Genomic DNA, 23,547 nt, shown 5'->3' on the forward strand with positions numbered 1-23,547 from the left:
AGCCAATTCCCCATGGAGTAGAAACCCACTATTGCTGAGACGTATTAAGGCTGTGTATATGTACACCACTCCCTCGATAACTCACATACATCGGGGTCCAGAAACATCGACCGCACTATAAGTGAGGTGCGAGTTATCGAGGGACCTATCAAATAAGCCCAAAACCAATAAAGTGATTGACGACATAACGAAGAAATAAGAGGTGGAGGGTAGGCGGATTATACTGTTGAATACTCACTTTCTAATCGTTCTGAGATTAAATGTTAATAAATGTCTCTTCATAACGGTGTACTTTATTATTTCCTCATAGGACAACATTAATTTCAGGATAAATTACAGTATATTGAGGCGATCACTGAAAACATTCCACGTGGTTTCCGTTCGCTTAACATGTGTACCACTTCACACATTGTGTACTATGTTACTAATTTTTATGTTGAATAGGATACATTCTAGTTTTATTGTTTGATCCAAATTAGATGTATTTTTATATACAAAAGATTGACTCTTTTCGAGAAACAGTTTCGATTGAACGATAGATAGATAAATAGATTTTAATGTGATAGAAGTAAAATGGAAAACAAAAAAAAAAAGCAAGGGTTAATCAGAACTAACATATTTAATTGGTCTACAAATTTAAAACAACATAAATTAGAACAAGTTAATACTTGCCGTTTGTGCCACGCTTGACAAATATCAATTCACTTTTTGAAAAAATCAGTTATTTTTTTTTTGTGTGTGTTACTCCTTGGTTTCTCTGCCACCGAGCAAAATCCCTCAGATTTCTCAACTGCATGAGCTTTACGTAGTCAACATTTTGGGTCTCCAGCCACCTTATGGCAATATCAAAATATTTGATTGCTTCCTGTGCAGAGGGGTGGGGGGTGCAACATCTGTGTCTACATCACTTTCAACACTTGTGTTACTCCAGTTAGAATCGTCTTCTGCGGCAAATTTGTTCACTATAGAAATAATTATAGTTTCATCTGACATGTATTCGGCTGTGGGGCAATCATTGTCAGCACAAATCCACTCCTCCATATCATCAAGAGTAACGCCCATCTCAGGACCATGAGTCTGCACGAATTTCTCCCAAACAGCCTTGGCATTAATGACATCAGTTTCACTGAAACATTCTAAGTCACTATCATCGTCGTTGTCTCTGTTACTGTTTTGCTTTACATCAAAGGCAGCTCCAAGACCCTTAATCCAGCACCCGAGGTCTCTTGTAATCGATTTTTTTTTTAATGCAACAAACACTTCCCCAAGTTGTTGATCAAAACAAAGCCGGCATGTACATGTAATTAGGTTCTCACAGAAGTACTCACGGGTTTCGATGTGACGGTCGATTGACTCTTTTCATGTTTTCAATGAACAGAATATGTTGTGATTATAATGTTTACACTGAAACGGAATTAAAGGATTAGAACGTGACTTTCACACAGGAAGACGTTTAATTGGTGTTTATTTCATTCTCTGTTGCCACCTGTTAGCATATACCAGAAGTTTTCATTGATCGCTATTTCACCAGACTGTTTATTTACAGTATACTGACAACTATTTATCATAAAAACTTACATAATATATGATATCTTTAAACAGAGGTCTCGCTAGGATTTTAAAACTGGGTCTTTCTGCCTCTGAATTCAATCACTAAATATCAGTACATTTTCTTGCTCGGCCACTAGTCAAAGGCTTTGAACTAGCCGCCTAGCTGTTGCATCATGTTCTTTTTTTTGTGTAATGTACTCTTATAAAATGGCAACAGTACATCAAAGAGTCTTTCAGTCACTGAATTCTGTCATCGTAAATATCAGCACAGTTAACTGATCAACACATTTTCCCACAAAGCAGGTGGCTGAAACAGGACCGGCAAATCTTTGAATTTTGAAGCGCACCTATTACATGCGTACAGAGGACTCCCGCCTCAGTGATTTTCTGCGTCCCAGCTCAAAAATTGGCATCCAGATACGCGTAATTAAGCGCTTTCGAGATCTCTGAAATTAATTCTTCTTTAGAACTTGCAAATTTCAAAATATGGATTATATTTTTACGGGCATTAATCACCATTTTCGATGATAAAACAAGCAATGTATCAAGGTTTAATTTATCAATTCTTATCGTAATTTTTTCATGTTCAGCATATTTTAAAGATATTTTAAAAACATTTTCTCTGGAAAAAATCGGGAACCAAGACGGACACTGCGTTATAAGCGGGATCGCGAGTTATGTGGGCGCGAGTTATCGAGGGAGCGGTGTATATACTTTTATAAGTGTGGACACTGATGCCAATGCTGAGGTTAGTATAAGAACTCCCCTTTATTCAGCATAGGTAAATTTAACAAAATTAACCGGAGATGGGAGAGTGATACAGGTGACATTAGAAAAAATAGAAGAGCTAATCATATAAATGACTGAAATATAGGCAGACACTTTTATCTAATGTGTCACCAGCAACATCACAAGGTAGTTAAACTAATAAATAATTACCTTCCTGCACAAAAAATACTGACCAACATGTACATCATGTGCTGAAAAATGGCTATACATGGCAGCCAGTATTAATGGTAGAGGAAGAACCCGGGAAAATCCCAGAAAGAACTACCAACCCACGAGAAGCTACTGGCAAGCTTTCTCACATACCCACATTGGCCGAAATTTAGATTATGTATAGTAATGAATCAAACAAGATCTATTGCAGATAAGGAATGTGTATATACAGATACTTTGTACTGAATGACTATGCTTGCCCAGAGAAGCTGAGAACCTGAAATGGGCAACAGAAAAATTACAGGGCTTTTTATTGTTCTCATGAGCCAGATTTACTCCTGGACAAAATATGAACATGTCTGACTTGTACATACCGTCTTTGCACCTAATGGGGCTTGATAATGTATTTTAAACAGATGTTGTTTGCAAAACATTATATTGCCTACTGTATTTTTTGTAATTTTTCATACACTATTAATCAATAAAAATTATCAATAATTTTGTTAAATGATTTTGGTCCACATGATTTGTTTAATTACCTTGAAAACTGATTGATATTCATTTTTTCATCTATAATTATTTGTTGACTTAATTAATAAGTGTTTAAAATATAACAGACAATAAAGTAATCTCAGCTACCTGTCAGAGTATTGATACCTTAATCACAGAAATTATTAGACCGCTCCAAAAGTCTAAGTGGTTAAAACATCTGCCTCAGATGCGGGAGGTCATGGGTTCAAACCCTGGACAAGTCATACCAAAGACTTATAAAAGTGGTACTAGCAGCTGCCTCACTTAGCACTTAGTATTAAGAGGTTAGTGTTAGGACTGGTCAGCCTGGTGTCAGGATAATGTGACGGGGTGAGACATCATACTACATGTCTCCAGCATGATGCTCCACTACTAGACATCATTATAAACTGCCACACTCCAGACATAGCGATATGACTAAAATTGTTAAAGCTATGTTAAAATTATATTTAAAAAATACAAACAAAAATTATCTGTTGTTTGAGAAATATTTAAAGTGTTTACATGTCTGATAAACTTTCTATTTACCTCTTTATGTTGTATTTCTTCTGTGCAAACCTGGCTGCTATGGCGACTGTGTTAAAGAAGCAAAATCCCATGGATAAATCACACTCAGCATGGTGACCTGGTGGTCTGAAACATTATAAATAATATTTACATGAATTAGTGTCATGTTGTTATAAAATAAATGCTATAACATGCTGCAGCATTTCATACTATTCATTTTTTATGTAAAAAAGAAACTTAACAAAGCATGCCAAGTACTGATGTATATAATCTTTTTTTATCTTGTTTAATATATTTAAATATCAAACAATACTGAATGATAACAATCTCAAAAGCAGTATAATGTATGAATCTTCACTGTACATCTAATAACTTTTAACATATAAAGAAAACAGACAATTTCAAACAATCACCTGTAACCTTGATTTTTGAGATAGGACCACAAACATGGAATGCAACAGTGACAGTTGTATATACATAGTTTCATCCATTTACCTTTAACAGCTTCAAAGCTGAAACAACTGAAACCTTAAAATATAACATGTGCCCATGACCCTGAAGACTGAAGCACAAATGTAGAATGCAGCTTGTCTTTGGAGACCTCACTGTATTCTACAACTGAGTGTCTGTTCTAGAATAAAAAATTAACTTAAAACACACCATTTAACCAAAATGAGTGAAGCATGAAGTATGGGTCACAGTGACCTGCTTTTGTGATGGGATTATATCACTCATCATGATGCATCAATTTTCACCATTCCCTGTATAATAGTACATAGAGGTGAGCTAAAAATGAGGACAATGCTGATGAAAGAGACTCCATTTTCATTTTTTATAAGATACAATGACTAATCATGGTAGAGAAGTATATAAAGTTGCATGAAGTACCTTAATGACTTCAGGATGTACCTCAATGACTTCAGGATGTACCTCAATGAATTCAGGATGTACCTCAATGAATTCAGGATACACCTGAATGAGTTCAGGATGTACCTCAATGAATTCAGGATACACCTGAATGAGTTCAGGATGTACCTGAATGACTTCAGGATGTACCTCAATGAATTCAGGATACACCTGAATGAGTTCAGGAAATACCTCAAAGAATTCATGAATTACCTCAAAAAGTTATGGATATAGTAAGTAAACAAAAACATGGCTGACAGATTTCAGTGCTACCACCCCTGCCCTCATCTTTCTTTACAGTAAAGTAGGAAAATAGCTCATCCCTGGACCATGCAAAGCAATTACATAATTCCACAAATCCAATGTGACCTTGACCTTTGATTTATTTGACTACTGACTCAATAGGGAGCTGCCCTTACTCAAATGTAAGGCAACTATGAAGTTAATAAAAACTGGGCATGGGAATCATGTAGAAAATAAACTTATCATGTGGAAGAGAAAAATGACCTCTGGACTCAAGAATCACTAGCGAGATGCCAAGTGCAGGTGACCTAGAATGAAATTTGATGAAAATTGGATCAAAGGGGGAATTCCAAAATAGTCTAGGTCTATAAATCAACTCCTTTCACAGAAAGTTTACTTCTCAAGAATTAATAAAATAAAATTGCAATGTCAACTTCTGTGATCTTGACCTTTCACCTCCTGAGCTCATAATCAATAGGGAGTACTCCCAGCCCAAATGTAATCTACCTGTGAAGTTTGATGAGAATTAGGCCAAGGAAACTTGATATTTCATGCAGAGAGGAAAACAGAATTTCAGCTCCACCAAATCTGGTAACTTGATCTTGGACACAGCTGCCCTAAAAATGATGGTCTTCTGCCTATAGTAATGGATAAGGCATAAAAAAAAAACTTAAGAAAAAGATAACTGCAAATTAAAGTTATACTGCAGAAACCACCTTGTTTACAGATGGATGGACAGTAGGACATCACTGCTGCAATATCCATTGCACCTTCTGCTGTTTCTTAAAGGACCAGACCAAACACATAACATACACTTACCTGACAATGGCCACACCGTTTAGAGCCTGAAATAAATATATATATATATATATGTGTGTGTGTGTGTGTGTGTGTGTGTGTGTGTGTGTGTTTTAGATAGATGTAAAAATGGGTACAGAATAATAAAAGAGCCATATTCTAGGGATAATGATGTTAGTGTTCATTTCGTTTTATCTAAATATATGACTGGGGGGAATTCCAAAATAGTCTAAGTCTATAAATCAACTCCTTTCAAATGCACAAGCAAAAGGTTTCATGTGACTTTCTTTGATACTTTTGTGTTTTGATAATGTGTATTTCATTCTGCTCCCCAACTCAATCTCCCACTTCAACCCTGGGCTTGTAATTCACAAAACTCCTCTACATTCATTCAATAAAGAACCATAATTTTGGAAAGAGAAACTCTCTTCTTCAAGTACTATATGACTAATTCTGATGATATTGTACTATTCTTTAACAAGCCATTTAAATAACACACAATACTTAGGTTCAACAGACACTTTAATTTTACATAGAAAATAATCTTTGGCATAATGGGGGCAAGTCCTGTCACAGCACACTGCACCAGCCTAGCTCTGAATTGTTTGTTCTATTGGAATGACTCAGGAAGAGAGACTTGGGGGAGTTTGTAGGGTTGTGAAGAATGTCTGACACCTGTATGTGGAACTGCAAGGAGCTGATACAAGGTATATAGGGACACTGATAACCGAAACTCGACAAGTCTGATCCTGAGGATGCCATGATAACAAATGTCAGCCGATACTCCATACATGCACCTTAGGAAGTATATATGGACAGTTGAGTCAATATTTAAGTACTGACACAAATTGAGAAGCAAAGTTGTGAATGCCTGAAACTTGGCAATGACCCAAACGAAGTGAAGGGAGCACTGTGACCATAGGACAGAGTGATTGTAACGAAGGCCCACAATTTAAAGTAAATGTTAGAATATATACGGATAATAATAATTGAAAATGCATGAAATAATGTTGGAATTGCAATGATAAGCCTGCAAAAATGTAGAAATGTTAGATATACATATTAGATAGCCAGTTAGGAATTCTTATGTCCACTAATGGATGCTACAGTAAAGAAACAAATATTGCATTTATTGACACAAGCGTGAACCAACTAGTGAAGCACATGCTGTGACATCTGTCTCTGTGCAAAGTTAATTCTGTCTGGGTGCACCTGAATATATCTACAATATGTATTAGAGGACCACTGACCTAAGGTTTGGATAAGATGGTCTGGAATTCCAGCCTTAACTGCACTGGTAGCTGCCCCTATGCGGAAGGAGTGCCCATTATAACGATGTGAATCGTAAACTAACCTGGACAAAACGTTCTTATATGACTAATTCTCATGATGATGTACTATTCTTTAACAAGCCATACATTTTTAAAAACATTTCATTTAGTAGCAAGACTTAAATTAATATTCTATATCCAACTAATCTTTGTTTGTCAAACATCACCATCATAATCCAATACATACCTTTCCTGAAAGGATGGTATCTACCACATTCAAAGTGCAGCCAACAGCAAGGGAGGCACAATAGTATGTTTCCTAAAAAAGAGATTATTATACAGGATTTATTCATCATAATGTCCATTCAACTGACGATAGCATAAAATCAGAATTGCCACCACTGCCAGCACAACTACAGATCTGGGTCACTGCTGTCTGCAGTTCAATGCACGTTATTTAAGAGGGACAAGTGTCACCATTTCAACATCTTTCACATAATAGCCATGATACTCATGCACTAAAAGAACAACCTGTACGTCAATTATTTTTCATTCATTTTAGTACACCAATTCCCCAATAACTCAAGCCCTGATAACTCACGAACCTGTTTAAAATGCAAAGTCAATCATGGATCCCATTTTTTTAAACAAGAAAACACATAAAATTGACCCCTGTTTGTTGAACATGAAGAAACTTGCAATCAAAATTGGTAACTGAAATCTTGATATATTGCTCGAAAATGGAAGAAAGAACTTGCAAATTTGAATCTACATTATGAAATTCACAACTTTTAATAAGATATTCTGTTAAATTTTCTTTCCAAAGAACATTTACAGTAATAATAATAATAATGAGGACTTTGTATAGCGCCTAATCTTTAGAAGCTCTAAGCACTTTACAACATTAGACAACACCTATAAGATAAAAAACCATATAATGATATGATTACAAAAACAAACACCATGAAATTAGAAAACATAAAAAAACATGCTGAGAATATTTAAGGTTGGAAACATTATTAGGTCTTTAAGTTTGTTCTTGCAGTCGAAATAAGTGAGTTTTGAGGGCACTCTTGAATTGGATCACTGTGTCTTTGTGTCTAAGTTCAGTGGGCAATTCATTCCACATTGCTGGGCCCTGGTATGCAAAAGAATGCTGTCCATATGACTTTTTTTTCATAGTGGGAATAATGAGTATACGATTGTCAGAAGAGAAGCGTTAAGTATCTTGCTGGTGTGTAAACATGGGTGACGTCAGATAGGTATGTTGGACTAGAGTCCGACAGTGAAACATAGCACAGAGAACAAATTTTGTGTTTGATTCTGATCAAATGGATAGCCAGTGTAGGGTACAGAGCAGTGGGGAGGTGTGCTCTGATCGTGGTACTCTAAGTATGATCCGAGCAGCTGTGTTTTGAACTTTTTGAAGTTTCTGGAGTAGATATTGAGATGAACCAGACAGAATTGAGTTACAATAGTCCAATCTTGAAAGTACTAATGAACACACAAGTTTTTTAGAGGCATCAACTGAAAGATATTTGCGAATGGAGCTGATGCGTCTCAGCTCAAGATATGCAGCCTAGCATATGTTCAGGACATGTTGGTGTAATGTGAGAGTACTGTCCAGAGTAACACCTAGGTTTCATACTGATTGTGTGAATTTAATGTTGGTGTTGCTGATATTTATTGCTTGAGGTAAAGGATGTGAATGAGAAAGTCTTTGTGTTGTGATCAGAATGGCCTCAGTTTTATCATCATTCATCTGCAGCTTGTTACATGTCATAGATATAAAAATAACAAAGAAGGTTTTTTTTACAAAAGTCCATAAACACTACAACCCTTGAGAACCTTTTTTCATTCACTTTTCAATTAATTCCTGAAAACACTACCCATTGTTCTCTAAAACAAGGTGAAAATATTAAGACTATGATACATTAGACTCTCAGCAGCCATGGACAAACTCTGTACAAAAAATAATGAGGTACACATATTCCAATGAAAAGTGTTCCAAGACCTGAATTTGCTAAGATAAGGACTGCTTTATATCAGGGGTCTAAATTGTTTTAAAATCCAATGTCAGCCTAGAAAAAGAACCAAGTAGTAGAACTTTAAATCAGTACCTCACACAAGTTACAATTTAGTGTAAACTTGTTAACTTTAAGACTGCCCTTTTCCCTAGTTAAATCTAGACGGTTAACTTTAAGATTTCCATTTTCCCTAGTTATATCTAGATGGTTAACTTTACGATTTCCCTTTTATCTAGTTATATATAAATGTGATCATAATTCTTTTAAAGTATAGAGATGTAAAAAAAAGTTTATCATAATATGTATTAGACAATGAGATACCAGACATACTCGCTTATAATCTGGGAGCAACTATAAGCAACACACATATATATATATTGGTAGCCACTTGCTACAGACACAAAATCTGGAATAACCTGTATTTAACAATATAAAATCTTTATGATTTCCCCTTACTCACATTGCTGAAGTAGACAGAGTTGTGTTTCTCCCCTAGATCTCTCATTTCCATGGGTAACTTGTCATTCAAACTCATCAGGAAATCCACATGCGAGGAACTAGAGAACAAAATAAACTGATGAAGGCAGAACGTCCTTTTCTAATACATTTATTTCTTTAAGAAAAAAAAGTCAGAACAGCTAAAATTATTATAAAAGTCAGCCAGCTGATAAAGAAGCTACCTTCTTAAATCCATCTAATAAGTCTCCGACATCAATTTTCAAGCCATATAATGAAAATGAATCCTACTTCCTGAATAGAACAGACACATATATCCTGATAAGAACTAAATGTAAAAATTAAATGATAAGATAATATATCAGTAAGGATTAGATGCAAGTGGCTCTCCTCAATGCTTGAAATAAATATAAAGGAATTTTTAGTTTCAAACTTTCTTACATGTCTCAGCAGTTTCATTAAGACTCACCTGTGTAAATATTCTAATTCAGTTCTATCTGCCTGCCTTGACTGTAAAATAAAAATAAATTGCTTTTAAAAAATGCAAATTAGGACTTCGACTTAAAAGGTATAGTGTACTATCTTGGCCTGGGGAATCATAAAATAAGCTGACATTCACTTCAAACTGTCTCAGCAAATAATATATTACCACTTGTAAAGTGTATCTGGCATCAAAGTTTGAAATTCCACTCAAAAACGGTTAAAAGAGTTCAGCAATGTTGAACACAGATAAATTAACACTAGAAATTCATCTATATTTATATGAAATAATTTAATTACAACACTAGAAATGCACATACATGAGCAGCAGAGGGGGCGAATCGGACATTTGTCTCAAACGTCATTTGGTTTAATTGATACTTTCTGCATTTAGAGATTAAGCCTTGTCGCCGCGTGGTAAAAAAAAGTGACGACAACCATGTTGTCGTCGTCATGGGGGGGGGGGGAATCACACAATTGTTACGTCGACGCACTGGTTTAATTAATCGCTGCGCGCGTCGATCTTAGTGTCGTCAGCGTCCGGTAAACACAGCGACGACCGCGTTGATGTCATTGCCCCCCTCTGCTGCTACACACAGTTAACGATGGGAATCTTTTACAATTCAACCGAATATTTGATCAAGTCCGATACGATATCGTGCCCGAGGATCGTGTAAATTTATCGTTACAAATCCATGTGGGGTCGACTGAGCATGACTAAAAAAGTTTCGAAAAACATTAAAGTCCATGTCACCGCCACACCAAGTTTGCCAGATATTTCGTAGCGTGTGTGTATCAACGCCGTTAAACACAGCAAGTACGTTGTAGTTATCTCTGATTACTTTTGGAATTTGTGTGTATCGTTGAGTGACATATATCGCATCCGTGTTTTTATGCCTGCCTCGCGAAAATATCCTAGCAGGGTTTTTTTGATTGTCTAACATTACATCATCGTACACTACTAAATTGTTAACGCCGCCATCAATATCATCGATGCTTGGTGCTTCATCGATATCTGTAATAAACTCAACGACGTTGTTTTCGGTGATCTCTGATGCATTCTCGTTGAAATCCTTTAACACCTCGTAGCATCGTTGATCATCTACGCTAGGAGCAACCAAATACAACTTGTCCCATTTCATCCATCTCATTATTAAATTAAGTAACAATTGCGTCTTACCGGATCCAGATGGTCCAATGATAATCATCCGGATCGAGTTGGGAAGTGCTGCATGATGCTTAACTGGTTCTCTTGTTTTAGTCGCTGAAAAATCAATTACATTCATAATCGCTATATATAAATTATGGATCTATATTGTGTAAAGTGTAAAACGCGTACTTCAACGACCGATCAAACAACAATTACCACAAAAAATAACAGATCGGCGCTTACTGGTAAGTGTGCGACATGTGGTACAAAGAAATTTAGATTTATTTCTGCTAGACCTGGAGACGTTTTAAAAAAAAGCGAGGAGGTGATATTGCAGCCAAGTTATCAAAACTCCCCGGTACTCCCTGGGCAAAGTATCTAGGAGAAAAGCACCTCCCAGGATATAGCTACTGTGGCCCCGGAACACGATTAGATATCAGACTCAATGATCAAAATCAGCCGCGACCCGGTGAGTATCCAATAAACGCTATCGACGAAGCATGTCGGATACATGATATAGCTTATCGTAGCGGTGATCTGCAACAGCGTCATATCGCGGATGCAAAATTAATTCACGCGTTAAATGCCATTCCTGATAAATCCCTCAAAGAAAAGTTGGCTTCATGGTTGGTAAAATCGGCTATGAAAGGTAAATTAATGATTGGAAGCGGAGCTTCTCGCGCTGGTAATTGAAAACGCTAGCGTTTATAATAACAACATGGAATCCATCTATTATTCTCCGAGAGGATACTGGAAAGGAAAAGCCGCAATTGATAAACTCGCAAGCGCTGCAAAAGTAACAAAGGCCACTGCGGCTAATTGGTTATCCAAACAGGCTATATGGCAAATCTATCTACCACCACCTAAACAAATCAACTTCTCGCACTTTGATGTTACCGTACCCAATGAAGTTCATCAAGCTGACATATTATTTCTGCCGCATGACAACGGTTACAAATACGCGCTAACTGTAGTTGATGTTGCGAGTCAATACAAACAAGCGGAGCCCTTGAAAACAAAGTCAGCAACTGAAGTAGCCGGTGCGTTTGAGCGGATTTATCGAAGAGGTCCTCTGCGCTGGCCAAATCTATTACAAGTTGATCCTGGCAATGAATTTCGCGGTGCTGTTTTATCAGCGTTGAAACATCATAACGTCGCGGTACGACGAGGTCATGCTGCGCTACATCGTGATCAGGCAATTGTTGAACGATTCAATAGGACTCTTGCTGAACGGTTATTTGGATATCAACACGCGAAAGAATTCATCCAGGAAAAACGATCTCGTGAATGGGTCAAAAGATTACCAGGTGTAATTGCAGCGTTAAATAACGAGATTACCCGAGCAATTAACATGAAGCCCAGTGACGCAATAAAAAAAAAGTATATACCCGAAAGATCAAAAATAGATAGCGTTTCCAAGCCGATTCTCGGCAATGTCACTGTTAGATATTTATATGAACCAGGAGAACTTGAAGGCGGCAGAGCAAGAGCTACTGATCCTATTTGGAGTGTTACCACGCATAACATATCAACGATAACACGATCAACTGGTAGACCACCGATCTATAGATTGGATTCAACTGCTCCTCAGCGCAGATTTACTCGCGAGCAACTACAAGTGATACCTGATGATACTCAATTACCCCCACGTGGCCTTAACTAGTGCCGTTGCGTCTATTGCACTCAAGACAAGTTAACCTCACATTACCACGGATATGACCGAAACTGTTATCGATCCTATCCACGGTAAATTGGCGAGCGTCTTTATCCGAATAACGCCAACGCATTATACAATTGCAACTCGCACAGTGATTATTTTGTTGTTGTCGTAGCGCAATTATTAATTCGGCATCAATATCAAAACGCCGCTGTTTTTTTTTATCCTGTTGGCGGTAACCCGAGAGTTTTCTATCAATGACGCTAGCATTAATAATGTCATCGTTGTCACTGGCTTCGTCAATAACAATTCTTCGAAGCTGATTCATCCTCCGTACTCTGGACACTGCGAGATAGACTAAATTCGACCATTCGATGCGATTATCAACTATCCAAACAATTGTATCCGTGATAGTCAATCCCTGCGAGGAATGTATTGTTGTTGCGTATCCTAGCGTCCATGGCGATTTATCAGCACGCAACGCGTCTTCGACAACGCTGATATCAACGAGTACAATATCATTCAGCACCAGTATTTGTTTTTCTGTCCCTGACTTTGTCAGGCCTGGAATTTCAACTTCAATGTTTTGTCGTCGTGTATCCGCGGGCCTATAACACAACGGCACTGGACGCGTTAGAAACTTTTCCTTATGCAACGCAAACAACTTCCGCTGAAGTGTGTCTCTGACTATCTTTCTACTCGCTACAATCAAATCATTTGGTCGCCATGCTTCCCAAAATTCATTTAACGGAGTTTCCGGAATCACCTCACGGATTATTTCACACTGGATTTTATCCGGCTGTAATCTAATTAATTTCTTAACCTCGTGCAGTTGTTCATCAAGTGCTCGGTAATCAGTATCGGTTTCTTCATAATAATCCACGAACCCGCTCAACCAATCATGTGGGCGTTCGCCGACAAATGGTGGTGGTTGGCCATGATCTCCACACATTATCACCGTGCAGTTTTTTGTCAACAGCCAATCAAGAAACATTTGTAGCGTATCTAACGAAACAGTATCTATCTCATCCCAAATAATAACCTCAGGAATGAACTTCTCGCCCATTCGATCAGGGGTCCATTTATCGCCGCTGTATCGAAAAAAGCTGTGATAAGTGCAAGAATCAACGTTTCGTTGTTTTATTTCTCTTGCAAGTCTATGGGTCGGTGTCAGCACGATTATATTTGCCCGCGTTCGAAATAATTCAATTGCCCGAGTCGTCTTTCCTGACCCACCACAGCCGCTTAAATAAACTGTTTTGTATCTACAAATTGGATCAGAACACGGTGGTGCATTAGACCACTCTGACAATTTGTCACCGCGTAAGTAGTTGTTCTCAACGGTGACATCTGCCGATGGTGAATAATCGCGTAGTATTTCATTTTTAATTCTCCATGTGCCCCAACTCTCGTCCGGATTAGTAAGCGCGGCTACGTTGCTTTCATATTTTGCATCTATGTACATTGAATCAATCGCAACTCTAACTGCGGTGTCAGGAAATCTATTTAACATTGAAAATAAATTGATACAAGCATAACCCAACATAGACGCCCTCAAATGCGGATACGCGGGGCTGTCTCCATCGGCGTAAGTAACAACTGTACCCAACTTTGTTCCATTGGACAGCAGAGCTGTTTTGCAATTTACGTATCGATTTTTCGCCACTGCATCAGCGATTACAAAGTCGTATTCGGCGTCATCAATAATCAGCCGTGAGCAATATCGTTTGTAGTCGCAGTTTTTTCCTCCTTGAGTAAATTTACCAATTATTCTTCTACCGAGATCTTTTGCCTCGCTGTTTCGCTGATTAAATATCCGTTTGGACCATTCGATGATATATTCTTCGTCGGCATCAATCTGTGCTCTGGATTCGTCAATTATACTATCAAGACGTTCCGGTTCTGGTAACCACACGTTGGTTTGTTTCCGATATGATATTATCGCGTTGCTGACAATCAACGATACAAGCATGCTACAATCAATCATAAACCGTAGCAGCGCTATTGGAAGCGATGAAGTCCTGCTGCGAATTCAAATGATACCACACGAGCGAATCCGGTTAAATCGAAATCAGGCAGCGGCCCATTAATTGCAACACGGGTCATTTCATGTCCAGGGTGTCCAAATCGTTTAAAGTACTCAGCGGCTGATCCATAACCAAGAAAACTAGCTGGATAACAAGCAACCATGTCGACGGAAATAACTCTTTCACGGTCGTATTTTGTGTTCCATAATCCGCCGTGATAGTATTCCAAACAACTAGATTGTATATCCGGGAGGAATTCTTTGCGTGTTGGTCTCCATGCATTTTTCTTTGCTGCAAAATGAGCTGCAACCGATGGAATTGTAAAACAATTTGTTAGTAACTGTTCATCATGCTCACCAAATTCCATGGCGGTTTTTTTCATCTTGTTGTGAAACGCTTCAGTGCGGTATAATTCGCCATTTGGTCGCACAAACTGATCAAAGGAATCCGTATCGTTTTCAGCGCTGCGAAGTAACCACACCGACACTGGGTCGTTTTTACTTAAATGCGCAATAGCGTCGAATAGTTTCCCCTCATTGAGGAAACCATTCTTGGAGAATTGTTCTCCCAGGAATTCTTCAGGTATATACTTTACGGTTCGTTCCCGTGGAAATATTGTGACCGCGGACGTCCACGCGTGTTCGTTATGATCAATAATTTTAATTGGGGTTCCTTTTGATTTATATTTTGATTCGTATAATACTTGTCCGGTTATCGTTGTAACGGTTATTGGAAATCTCAGCAACGTTTCCAATTTAGCTATGTCACTGATGGTTGCTCCACGCTCGCGCACTGTCAGTTCCCATTGGTTGATTTTACTACGCCGTAGATCAGTCAGTTTGTTTCCTCGACATGCATTTGTAAAATGCTCTATTATTCGTTCTGCTACACAACTGAGTGGCTTCGCCACTGACGACGTTGACTGTTTCATCGGCGCTAGTTTTCCAATATCAGGTTTCTTATTTAACGGGTATATTCCATAAACAACTGCTGTTTCAGGATACGCTCGTTCATAGTATGGTTTGTCTATTCCAGTTAACAGCCCCGGCTTGGAGTCGCGGCTCAACGTAACCGCCTTGTTGCCGCTACGAACTGGTTCAAATTTATCTCGTATAATCCAATTGCCTGATTCCATCCGGACAATGAATTTCACTCTGAAGAAATACTTGCTGGAGCCAAGTTGTGATATTATCGTTGCCGCGCGTTTGTCGTTCATGGTAGCATCAACAACGCCATCAATTCGAAATGTTGACCAGGTGTGAGATGCACCATCACGCTTGAATTCATTGATACAATCACGAATTTTATTTAACAGGGTTCTATCGTTTATTAACGCTTTTGGTACGTCCTTGAGGGTTCTATGGAGATTAAATTTAACATTTTTGTAACGCTTGATTGCTGATAATCTCTCAAACTCCTCCTCCATATAATTAAAACAAGTATTTAAATGAAAGAATTATTATATAATGAATCACTGCAAATGGTTGATGATTGGGTCGACAACCCCGTGCAATAAATCATGTAGAGGTGAATTTTGTGGATATCATTTACAAAGCGTTCGTAATGGTTCAAATGGCCCCCTCCCGTGCTTGGTTTGCCACGTTGGGGTGCGTGGTAAATCACAATTATGTATCAATTGTGGCGGCAAACGATACAGGGAACTAAAACGCTATTATGACAAACGAATAAAAAATGCCGTCATTGACTCCAACAACGACAGGATTATAAAAACTCCTCAAGACTACATTGAAAGGTTTATAATTAAACCAAGTAATGAATATTGTTATACAAATGAACGAAGAATTTCAACCGCATCCCGTGCTCGTCAATTATGAAGCATCTCGTGACGGTGTTGTTAGACATCGTAGACTAAAAAGCCGGTTGGTGTTGCTAGTAATAGCGGGTATTTGATGTTTACTGCGGGAGGAAAAAGCTATTATGTTCACAGGATGGTATTTGAAGTATTTAACGGATTAATCGAGAATGGGTTTGTGATTGATCATATTAATAATAATAAAACTGATAATTCTCTTATAAACCTGCAAGCTATCTCGCAAAGTCAGAATACCAAAAAAGGCGGAACTGGTAAATACTCAAAGAAAGCAAAGAGTGTAAAATCATTTGATACAACAACACACGAAGAAAAAACTTTTCAGTCAATGAATGAAGCCAGTAGATATTTTGATATTTGTATGCCCGCAGTACGATTTGTTGCAGAAAATATAACTAAAACAGCGATCTCAAAAAAGACCGGACACAGAATTCGATTTTCATATTATCTGAATGAGCATCAAGGGAGATAACTCGTTTTGAGATAGCGTCGCATGACAAGAGTTACGTCCCTTGAAGTCCAATTAATGTTACGATTAATTAATCATTTTACGATGAAAACTAATGAAATACACGCTGTTATCTAACAGCTGTATTCTTTTTTTTAATGTTTTATTCAAATATTTGGTTTCATTTAAATGCTGTGAAACACCATTAATAAGTATTCAAGGATTTAACGATTCAAGGGAATTCAAATTAACACACACCTTGTGACTGACGCCGCTGTATTAGTCACTTTATATATAAACCGACTCGTTATAAGCCTGGGGCTTTCAAAAGCCGATTCGATCAATCAAAACTAACCCACGCACTTGACCCGGGCGTGTGGTTGTCTTTTGTTCACAATCATGCAACCGGGTTAATTTAATTGGGTTGCTTTTGATTGGTCGAATCGGACGTTTTATGTTTGTGCTGTCTTGTGCCGTCCCATCATTTCATTGTAAATATATCCATCCTTAATTAAGTACATGTAGTGATGTCCCCCCAAGCATATCTTCTGGGCGGTCTACGATGACGTTTGTCACCCTAGGCCTCCCTCCCGGAGATGTATGTTTCGGGGTTCCCTTGGGCTCAGATGGATGCGAAGGCACCCAAGGGGTTCCAAGATGTGTTGTTGATGGATGTAACCGATGGACCTCTCTGACGTCATAGGGCGCCAGCGGGGTTGCCAAACGGGTCTTTTATGTATGTGCCGTCCAATCATAATACTCTCTGTTAACACGAAGATGCGGTGGCAACTTCATGTTATATGAGTCCATAATCACGCACATATTTCTCTAGGCAGTAAAGATGTTAACAGCACCTTTATGTGCCTAGAGTTCATTTTGTAAAACATTTTTTTTTTATATTAGAAATAAAGATGTTTATAAGAATATGAATATCGAAGACATCAATAACATTTTAACTGAAATTTCAAAATTAAAAAATCAAGGAATTGTATTATCTGATAAGCTTGATAACCAAAAAATATTGTCCGATTATGAAATTATTAACGAGCAATCAAAGAAAGGTCGATATACCTTGCCACGTGAGTATTCTTTTATAAAGCGATTACAATATACGATCAATGAAAACCTGTATGGCAATGACGTAAATGCATTTATTGGATTGTTTACTACCGTTGAAAAAATACGACAAAAACTCGGACAGGCTTTTGAACGGCGTCGAGAAATCTCTAATAAAATTAAAAACATCAGGAAGATTCTAGACGAAGACGCTGTGCAGGAGAGAACTCTCTCAATTGAAATCACCGATTATACTCATTGAAGTTACTTGTGTGTACAAGTAAAAAAAAAATAAAACGTTAAAACAACATTTTTTTTTTTGCCATCAGCGAAGTCATATACGTGTGCAGGTATATTTCTACATAGGATTTTCTCCTCCAAGAATTCTTATCAATCTGGATTTTCCTATACAACTATGTGCGTACTGAATGGTCGCAGATAATTACTGCGACACCGCCGTTTTCACGTAGTTGCTGTTATCATCACCGTGTTCAGCAACCACTAGTTTAAAACCCTCCCCGTGATTATTTTTGAAGCATTCCCGGATTGCGTCGTATAGTTTGACTTTGTCGTTGATGGATACTTTGACCTGATAATTGCAATGACGTGTTGGGGTTTTGTATTATAAAATTAGAAGAATTTTATTTATAATAAATGGTAGGTGAATCACTTACAACGAGATTAGCACGTGAAAGACTAGCAGCGCTTAAAAAGTTTATACCGTTACGAGACAGAGTGAGAGAGAAACTTCAAACGCGGCAACAAATGCAAACTGATTTTGCTGTTGGAAGCGAACAGTTATTTGCCCCGGTAACTAAAGCGAAAAAAGATGTTACGGCGTCAACTGTACCCGTTCTCGGTGTGCTTGAAAAGATAGCAGCAGAGACCGAACAAATAAAAAAGTCTTTAGAAACACTTCCCGTGGATATAGTAACCACCTCACGGCAACAACAACGAAAAGAACGAGTATTAAAAGAACTACAACAGCGCCAACCACGACCTATTGCACCGCCCCTCGATCCACAAGAACCTTATGTTACAATCGCCGACGAAGAAGAATTAGAAGGTGCTACTGCAAAAGAGCCAGAAGAAGAATTACAAGAACAAGAAGAATCAATAATTACCTTGAAAGGAAACATACCCTCAAGAATACTTAAAAAAAGTACAATAGATGAAATTAGAAATTATCGAGATGGAAAAGAATTAGTTGATTTTACTGCTAAGAATTTTAAAAAAACAATACGAGATAGACACATCAATAGTGGTTATGACGATAGAATAACGAAATTGGAACATTGGACAAGAATAGTATTCTTAGCAAAACACCATCTAGTTAGAATACCATCGGATGACACGTATCAGAATTTTCATCAAAACGTAAAAAGCCGAGTGAATGAGATTAATCCCACTAAGAAATTTACCGCTAGTGGATATTCAAATGGAACTAAGAGTTTCAACGCTAGCGTTACTTGTCCTGGTAATGTTCTCAGTGATATATCACGGTTTGAAGTACTTATCGGAGGGAAACGAGCCGGAAATAATTCCAGAGAAATTATTAATGAAGCCGCTGATATTTGCAGGCGGCTATTTGCCGGCGGCGTAATGGGTATTGATATATATCGAATGCTCATAAACGAACTCGTGGATGGTCATGATGACCACGGTCATTACAGCGATTGATCAATCACTGGTGATCACAATCACTAATTGGAAAACATTAACATGATAATAATAAGATGATCATACACTACAACCATGATAAACCAGTACTCGTCTACGTGGTAAACTCGCGATTGCCTGTTTACCGCGCGTACTATGGAGATGGTCTCGGTAATACCATTGCGGGGTTATTTACAAGAATGGCTCCAAAATTAGCGCCGTTAGCCAAACAATTATCAATGAAGGCTATTGACGTTATTCGTGATAGGGGTATTAGTGCTATTGGAGATGTTGCCGGAAGGGCGTTTTCTGCCGCACGAGATAAACTAGCATCGTTGGTGAGAAAAAGAAAACAGAAACCACCGGTGATGCCATCAACGACAGTGATGCCTGCAAATGTCAGTAAAGTAATAAATAACGCCGTGGAAGAAAAACTAGAGTCATTGGCGGCTCAGTCATTGATGGCAAAGCCATCCACCGATGCAACAACCAGCGCTATCATGAACGCGATAGCGGGGAGTGGCCTTAAACAAAATTCAAAGAATTTACGACGAAAACGACGTTGAGGAAAATCGTAGATTTTCCACTCAAAGAGTTTTGCAATTGAAAACACCAACATGAATAATAATAAAAATGTTTAAACGAAGAGCCGATCCGGCGTTTGATATGGATGCCCCAATGGATAAGGATGATTCCGTCCGTAATTATCAATATTATTCCTATCAACCGCCACAAGCCAACCTACGATCGCGAATTGAACTTCAAGTCCATGATACCAGTAAATATTTTCTGCCATGTGAAGCGTTTATTGAAATCGAAGGAAAACTCGTAACAGATGCTGCAGATGATACACCATACCCAGAGGAATCTCATGTTCAAGTTGGCTTTGTCAACAACGGCATCATGGCGTTATTTGAGAGTGCTAGATATCTCATTGACGGGCGAGAAATTGAATCAATAGAAAGCGATGTTGATGTTGCAACAACGATAATCGGGCTAGCAAGATATTCCGATGATTATACAAGATCGGCGGGTCCGTCTATGATGTTCGCTAAGGATACCCGAAATAACGCTGACCACATTCAGTACATTAACGTGTTGATAAAACAAGATGCTTCAGTTGCTAATCAAGCTGAAGCGGCTAATCCAGACCGCAGATCAAGACCAGGCGCTGATTTTACTATTATGAGAGGGGTTAACAATGATTTCAATCTAGGATTTGCAACACGAGTAGCAACATTGCAAGGACAACAACGACGGTTTTCATGCGCGATTCCACTCCATCATATATTTGGATTCTGCAGAAACGTCAGAAAAGTTATCTATGGAGCCAAACACACAATAGTGTTAGTGCGAAGGGGCAATGACAACAATGCCATCTGGCGTGCTGCTGGTGTCGCTGCCGGTAAGGTCGTTTTAGATAAAATAGCATTGTGGATGCCAGTGTTGACTCCATCAATTACCACGGAAGCAAGATTGGTATCATTTATGGAACAGGGGGGAAAATCATTGTTGAGTTGGTTAGCGGTAACAACTGATGTCAAAGAGGATAATGTCGGTGAGACATTTACATGGCACTTGGCATCCAAACAAGGTGTTTCAGCTCCACGTCATATATTTGTTGCGTTACAGGATATAAGACGATTGAATAATCAAGAACACAGTCATATGATATTTGATCAATTAGGAGTCAGTGAGGTTTCGCTGAAAATAAACGGACAACAGGAACCATCCGAGGATATACAGCTTAATTACAACAACAACCATATTGCTAGCGTGTATCATCGGATGCTGTCATTTATGGCGCGTGATCAAAACGTCGACACCGGTTTGCAAATATCACAACTTGATTTTAAAAACTTGTATCCGATTTATTACTTTTCGTTGGAACATCTTGATTTAATGAGACAATCCGTTGTTGACATACACTTCCGAGCTCGTATAAACCCGGGCGGCGTTAATTATAGAGCGGTTGCTGTCATTCTCAGCGATAAATCAATGCTGTTGGAGGGAGTTGGCGGACGAATGAGAGTTGTTGATGCACCAGTGGAAAACATGTAACAACTAAATTAATCTGTTATTTAATAAAAATGTCATATAATGTTGTCAATGTTACGCTGACTGATGGTCAGGTCAAGAAATTGAAATCAAAGTCCGCTAAACAATGTGGAACCACAGTGACGTTAAAGCCATCACAGATGACTGGCGGCAATGATAAAATATCATTGACGGGAAGACAAATCAAACATTTCAACGATGCAATGAAGAATAAAAAGGGTGTTCAAATAACTTTTTCAGCCGCAGCGATCAAAGACATGGAAAAGACCGGCGGGATATTTCCGTTGTTGGCTGCGATTCCAGCGTTGATTGCAGCGGCTGCTCCAGCGGTGGCGAAGGCGGCGGCGTTAGGAGCCGTTGGTACCGCAGCGGGGATGGCACTAAAGAAGGCAACTGGGCAGGGATACAAAAAAAAAGAAACGAGGAAAGGGCCTAAGACTACCAGGAACCCCGTATTCATGGTACTCGGGAAAGGGTCTAAGACTAGGGCCCGTTTATTAACGCAAGGGTCTATAACCCAGGAACCTATGGTTAAGGAGTCAATGACTCCTATGTCTAATTTTGACCTAATCGATGCTGCTAAAGAGTTATCGCTGAAAAACTTTAGAGGGGTTTTTATGAGAGATCAATTACCGGCGGCACCAAACCGTGTTGAAACCGGTATCATCAACCTGGATAATTCTACCGGAGCGGGGACTCATTGGGTTGCATACGCGATTGATCCGCGCGCGATTGTTTATTTTGATTCATACGGGTTAACCCCGCCAAACGAGTTCATGCAGTATATACAACGACGAAAAATCTCTGATTTTCGACCCCCGGTTTTTTATTCCACGCTGCCAACACAACAATTAAATGATCCACCGATATGCGGACGTGAAGTATTAAATGTACTCGCGGCGATTTCATCGTCGAAAAAACCGCCTCATGTGGTTGTAAACGAGTATACAAGTGGGGTCGTAGAAGCTCAACGGATTTTAGAGAATAACATTTACAATAACAATGATTGATATCTGGGGACGATTTATTTCAGCGCTGAAAAAACCCACCACGGAAACATCTGCGGATTCCATCAAGGATGTAAAAAAACTAATTGAGGATGAAATCGCTGAGACGCTAAACCTAACGGAGGTCGACCCGGACGAAATAGTTGTATTTCAAGATCGTCAGGGTAAATTGAAAACCAGTAATGTGTCACTCAATGATATTTTAACACGACAACACGGTGTCGACGAGAACAAAATGGCGTTGTATTCCAGCGATGGTAAATTGAAACCGGGTGAGCTTGTATCCACGATCACAGACGCGATTGCCAGGCATACTATTGAGTTGGAAGATCATATACGAAGGTATAGTAGTTTTCGCAGAAACATCGTTAATAAGTTTTTTGGAGACCCAGCCACGGTTGTTATGACCCTCGCTGAAATTAGATCGTTCATGGAAGAACAAACATCCCCAGATAGCCTCCTTCGTATATACATTAAGATGGCCCTTAGACTCCAAGATTCCGTCAACAAACATAGCCCCACCATCGACATCGCTGGTAAGTTTTTTGGAAACCCGGCTATATCTACACCGACTCTTGCTGAAATTAAAACGTTCATTGACAGTCATGACCACGACAACGGGTATATTAAAGACCTTGAACGGATTAGGTTCAAAGACCTTTTTACTAACTTCTTTTATAACGACGAAAAAAATAAATTGTTTACTCCCGCCGAGGTTAACGACATGAGCCTTGAAAAAATTCAAGAGAGTCTTTATAACATCTACTTGCATATAACAACCCAACAACGACTTAAGGTCAGCGAGATCATCGAGAATTTTTTCCCGGGTGTTGTCGACCCCCAATACTTCCCAATAACTTATCATAACATCCGCGATCATATTATATCTCAACAACGACTTAAGATTAACGAGCTTAGCGCGGATTTTTTTGGAAACCCGGCTAT

At 38.6% G+C, this 23,547-nt stretch overlaps 1 protein-coding gene across 5 annotated transcripts in view; it reads right to left on the bottom strand.

The window, feature by feature from the left end:
• LOC149787571 (protein deacetylase HDAC6-like) overlaps nucleotides 1–23,547 on the bottom strand; it is a 548,042-nt gene that overhangs the window by 436,962 nt on the left and 87,533 nt on the right. For all 5 annotated transcript variants that reach the window (XM_089973728.1, XM_089973727.1, XM_089973729.1 and 2 more), the window contains exons 20-24: nucleotides 9,699–9,739; nucleotides 9,234–9,330; nucleotides 6,994–7,065; nucleotides 5,497–5,522; nucleotides 3,550–3,654 (exon numbers count right to left, since the gene is read on the bottom strand). In XM_089973728.1, the coding sequence (XP_089829854.1) occupies nucleotides 3,550–3,654; nucleotides 5,497–5,522; nucleotides 6,994–7,065; nucleotides 9,234–9,330; nucleotides 9,699–9,739 (341 nt within the window). The remainder of the gene's footprint in view (nucleotides 1–3,549; nucleotides 3,655–5,496; nucleotides 5,523–6,993; nucleotides 7,066–9,233; nucleotides 9,331–9,698; nucleotides 9,740–23,547) is intronic.

This window comes from Sinohyriopsis cumingii, chromosome 11 (assembly GCF_028554795.1).
Source record: "Sinohyriopsis cumingii isolate HCF-2022 chromosome 11, ASM2855479v2, whole genome shotgun sequence".
Classification (NCBI taxonomy): Eukaryota; Metazoa; Mollusca; class Bivalvia; order Unionida; family Unionidae; genus Sinohyriopsis; species Sinohyriopsis cumingii.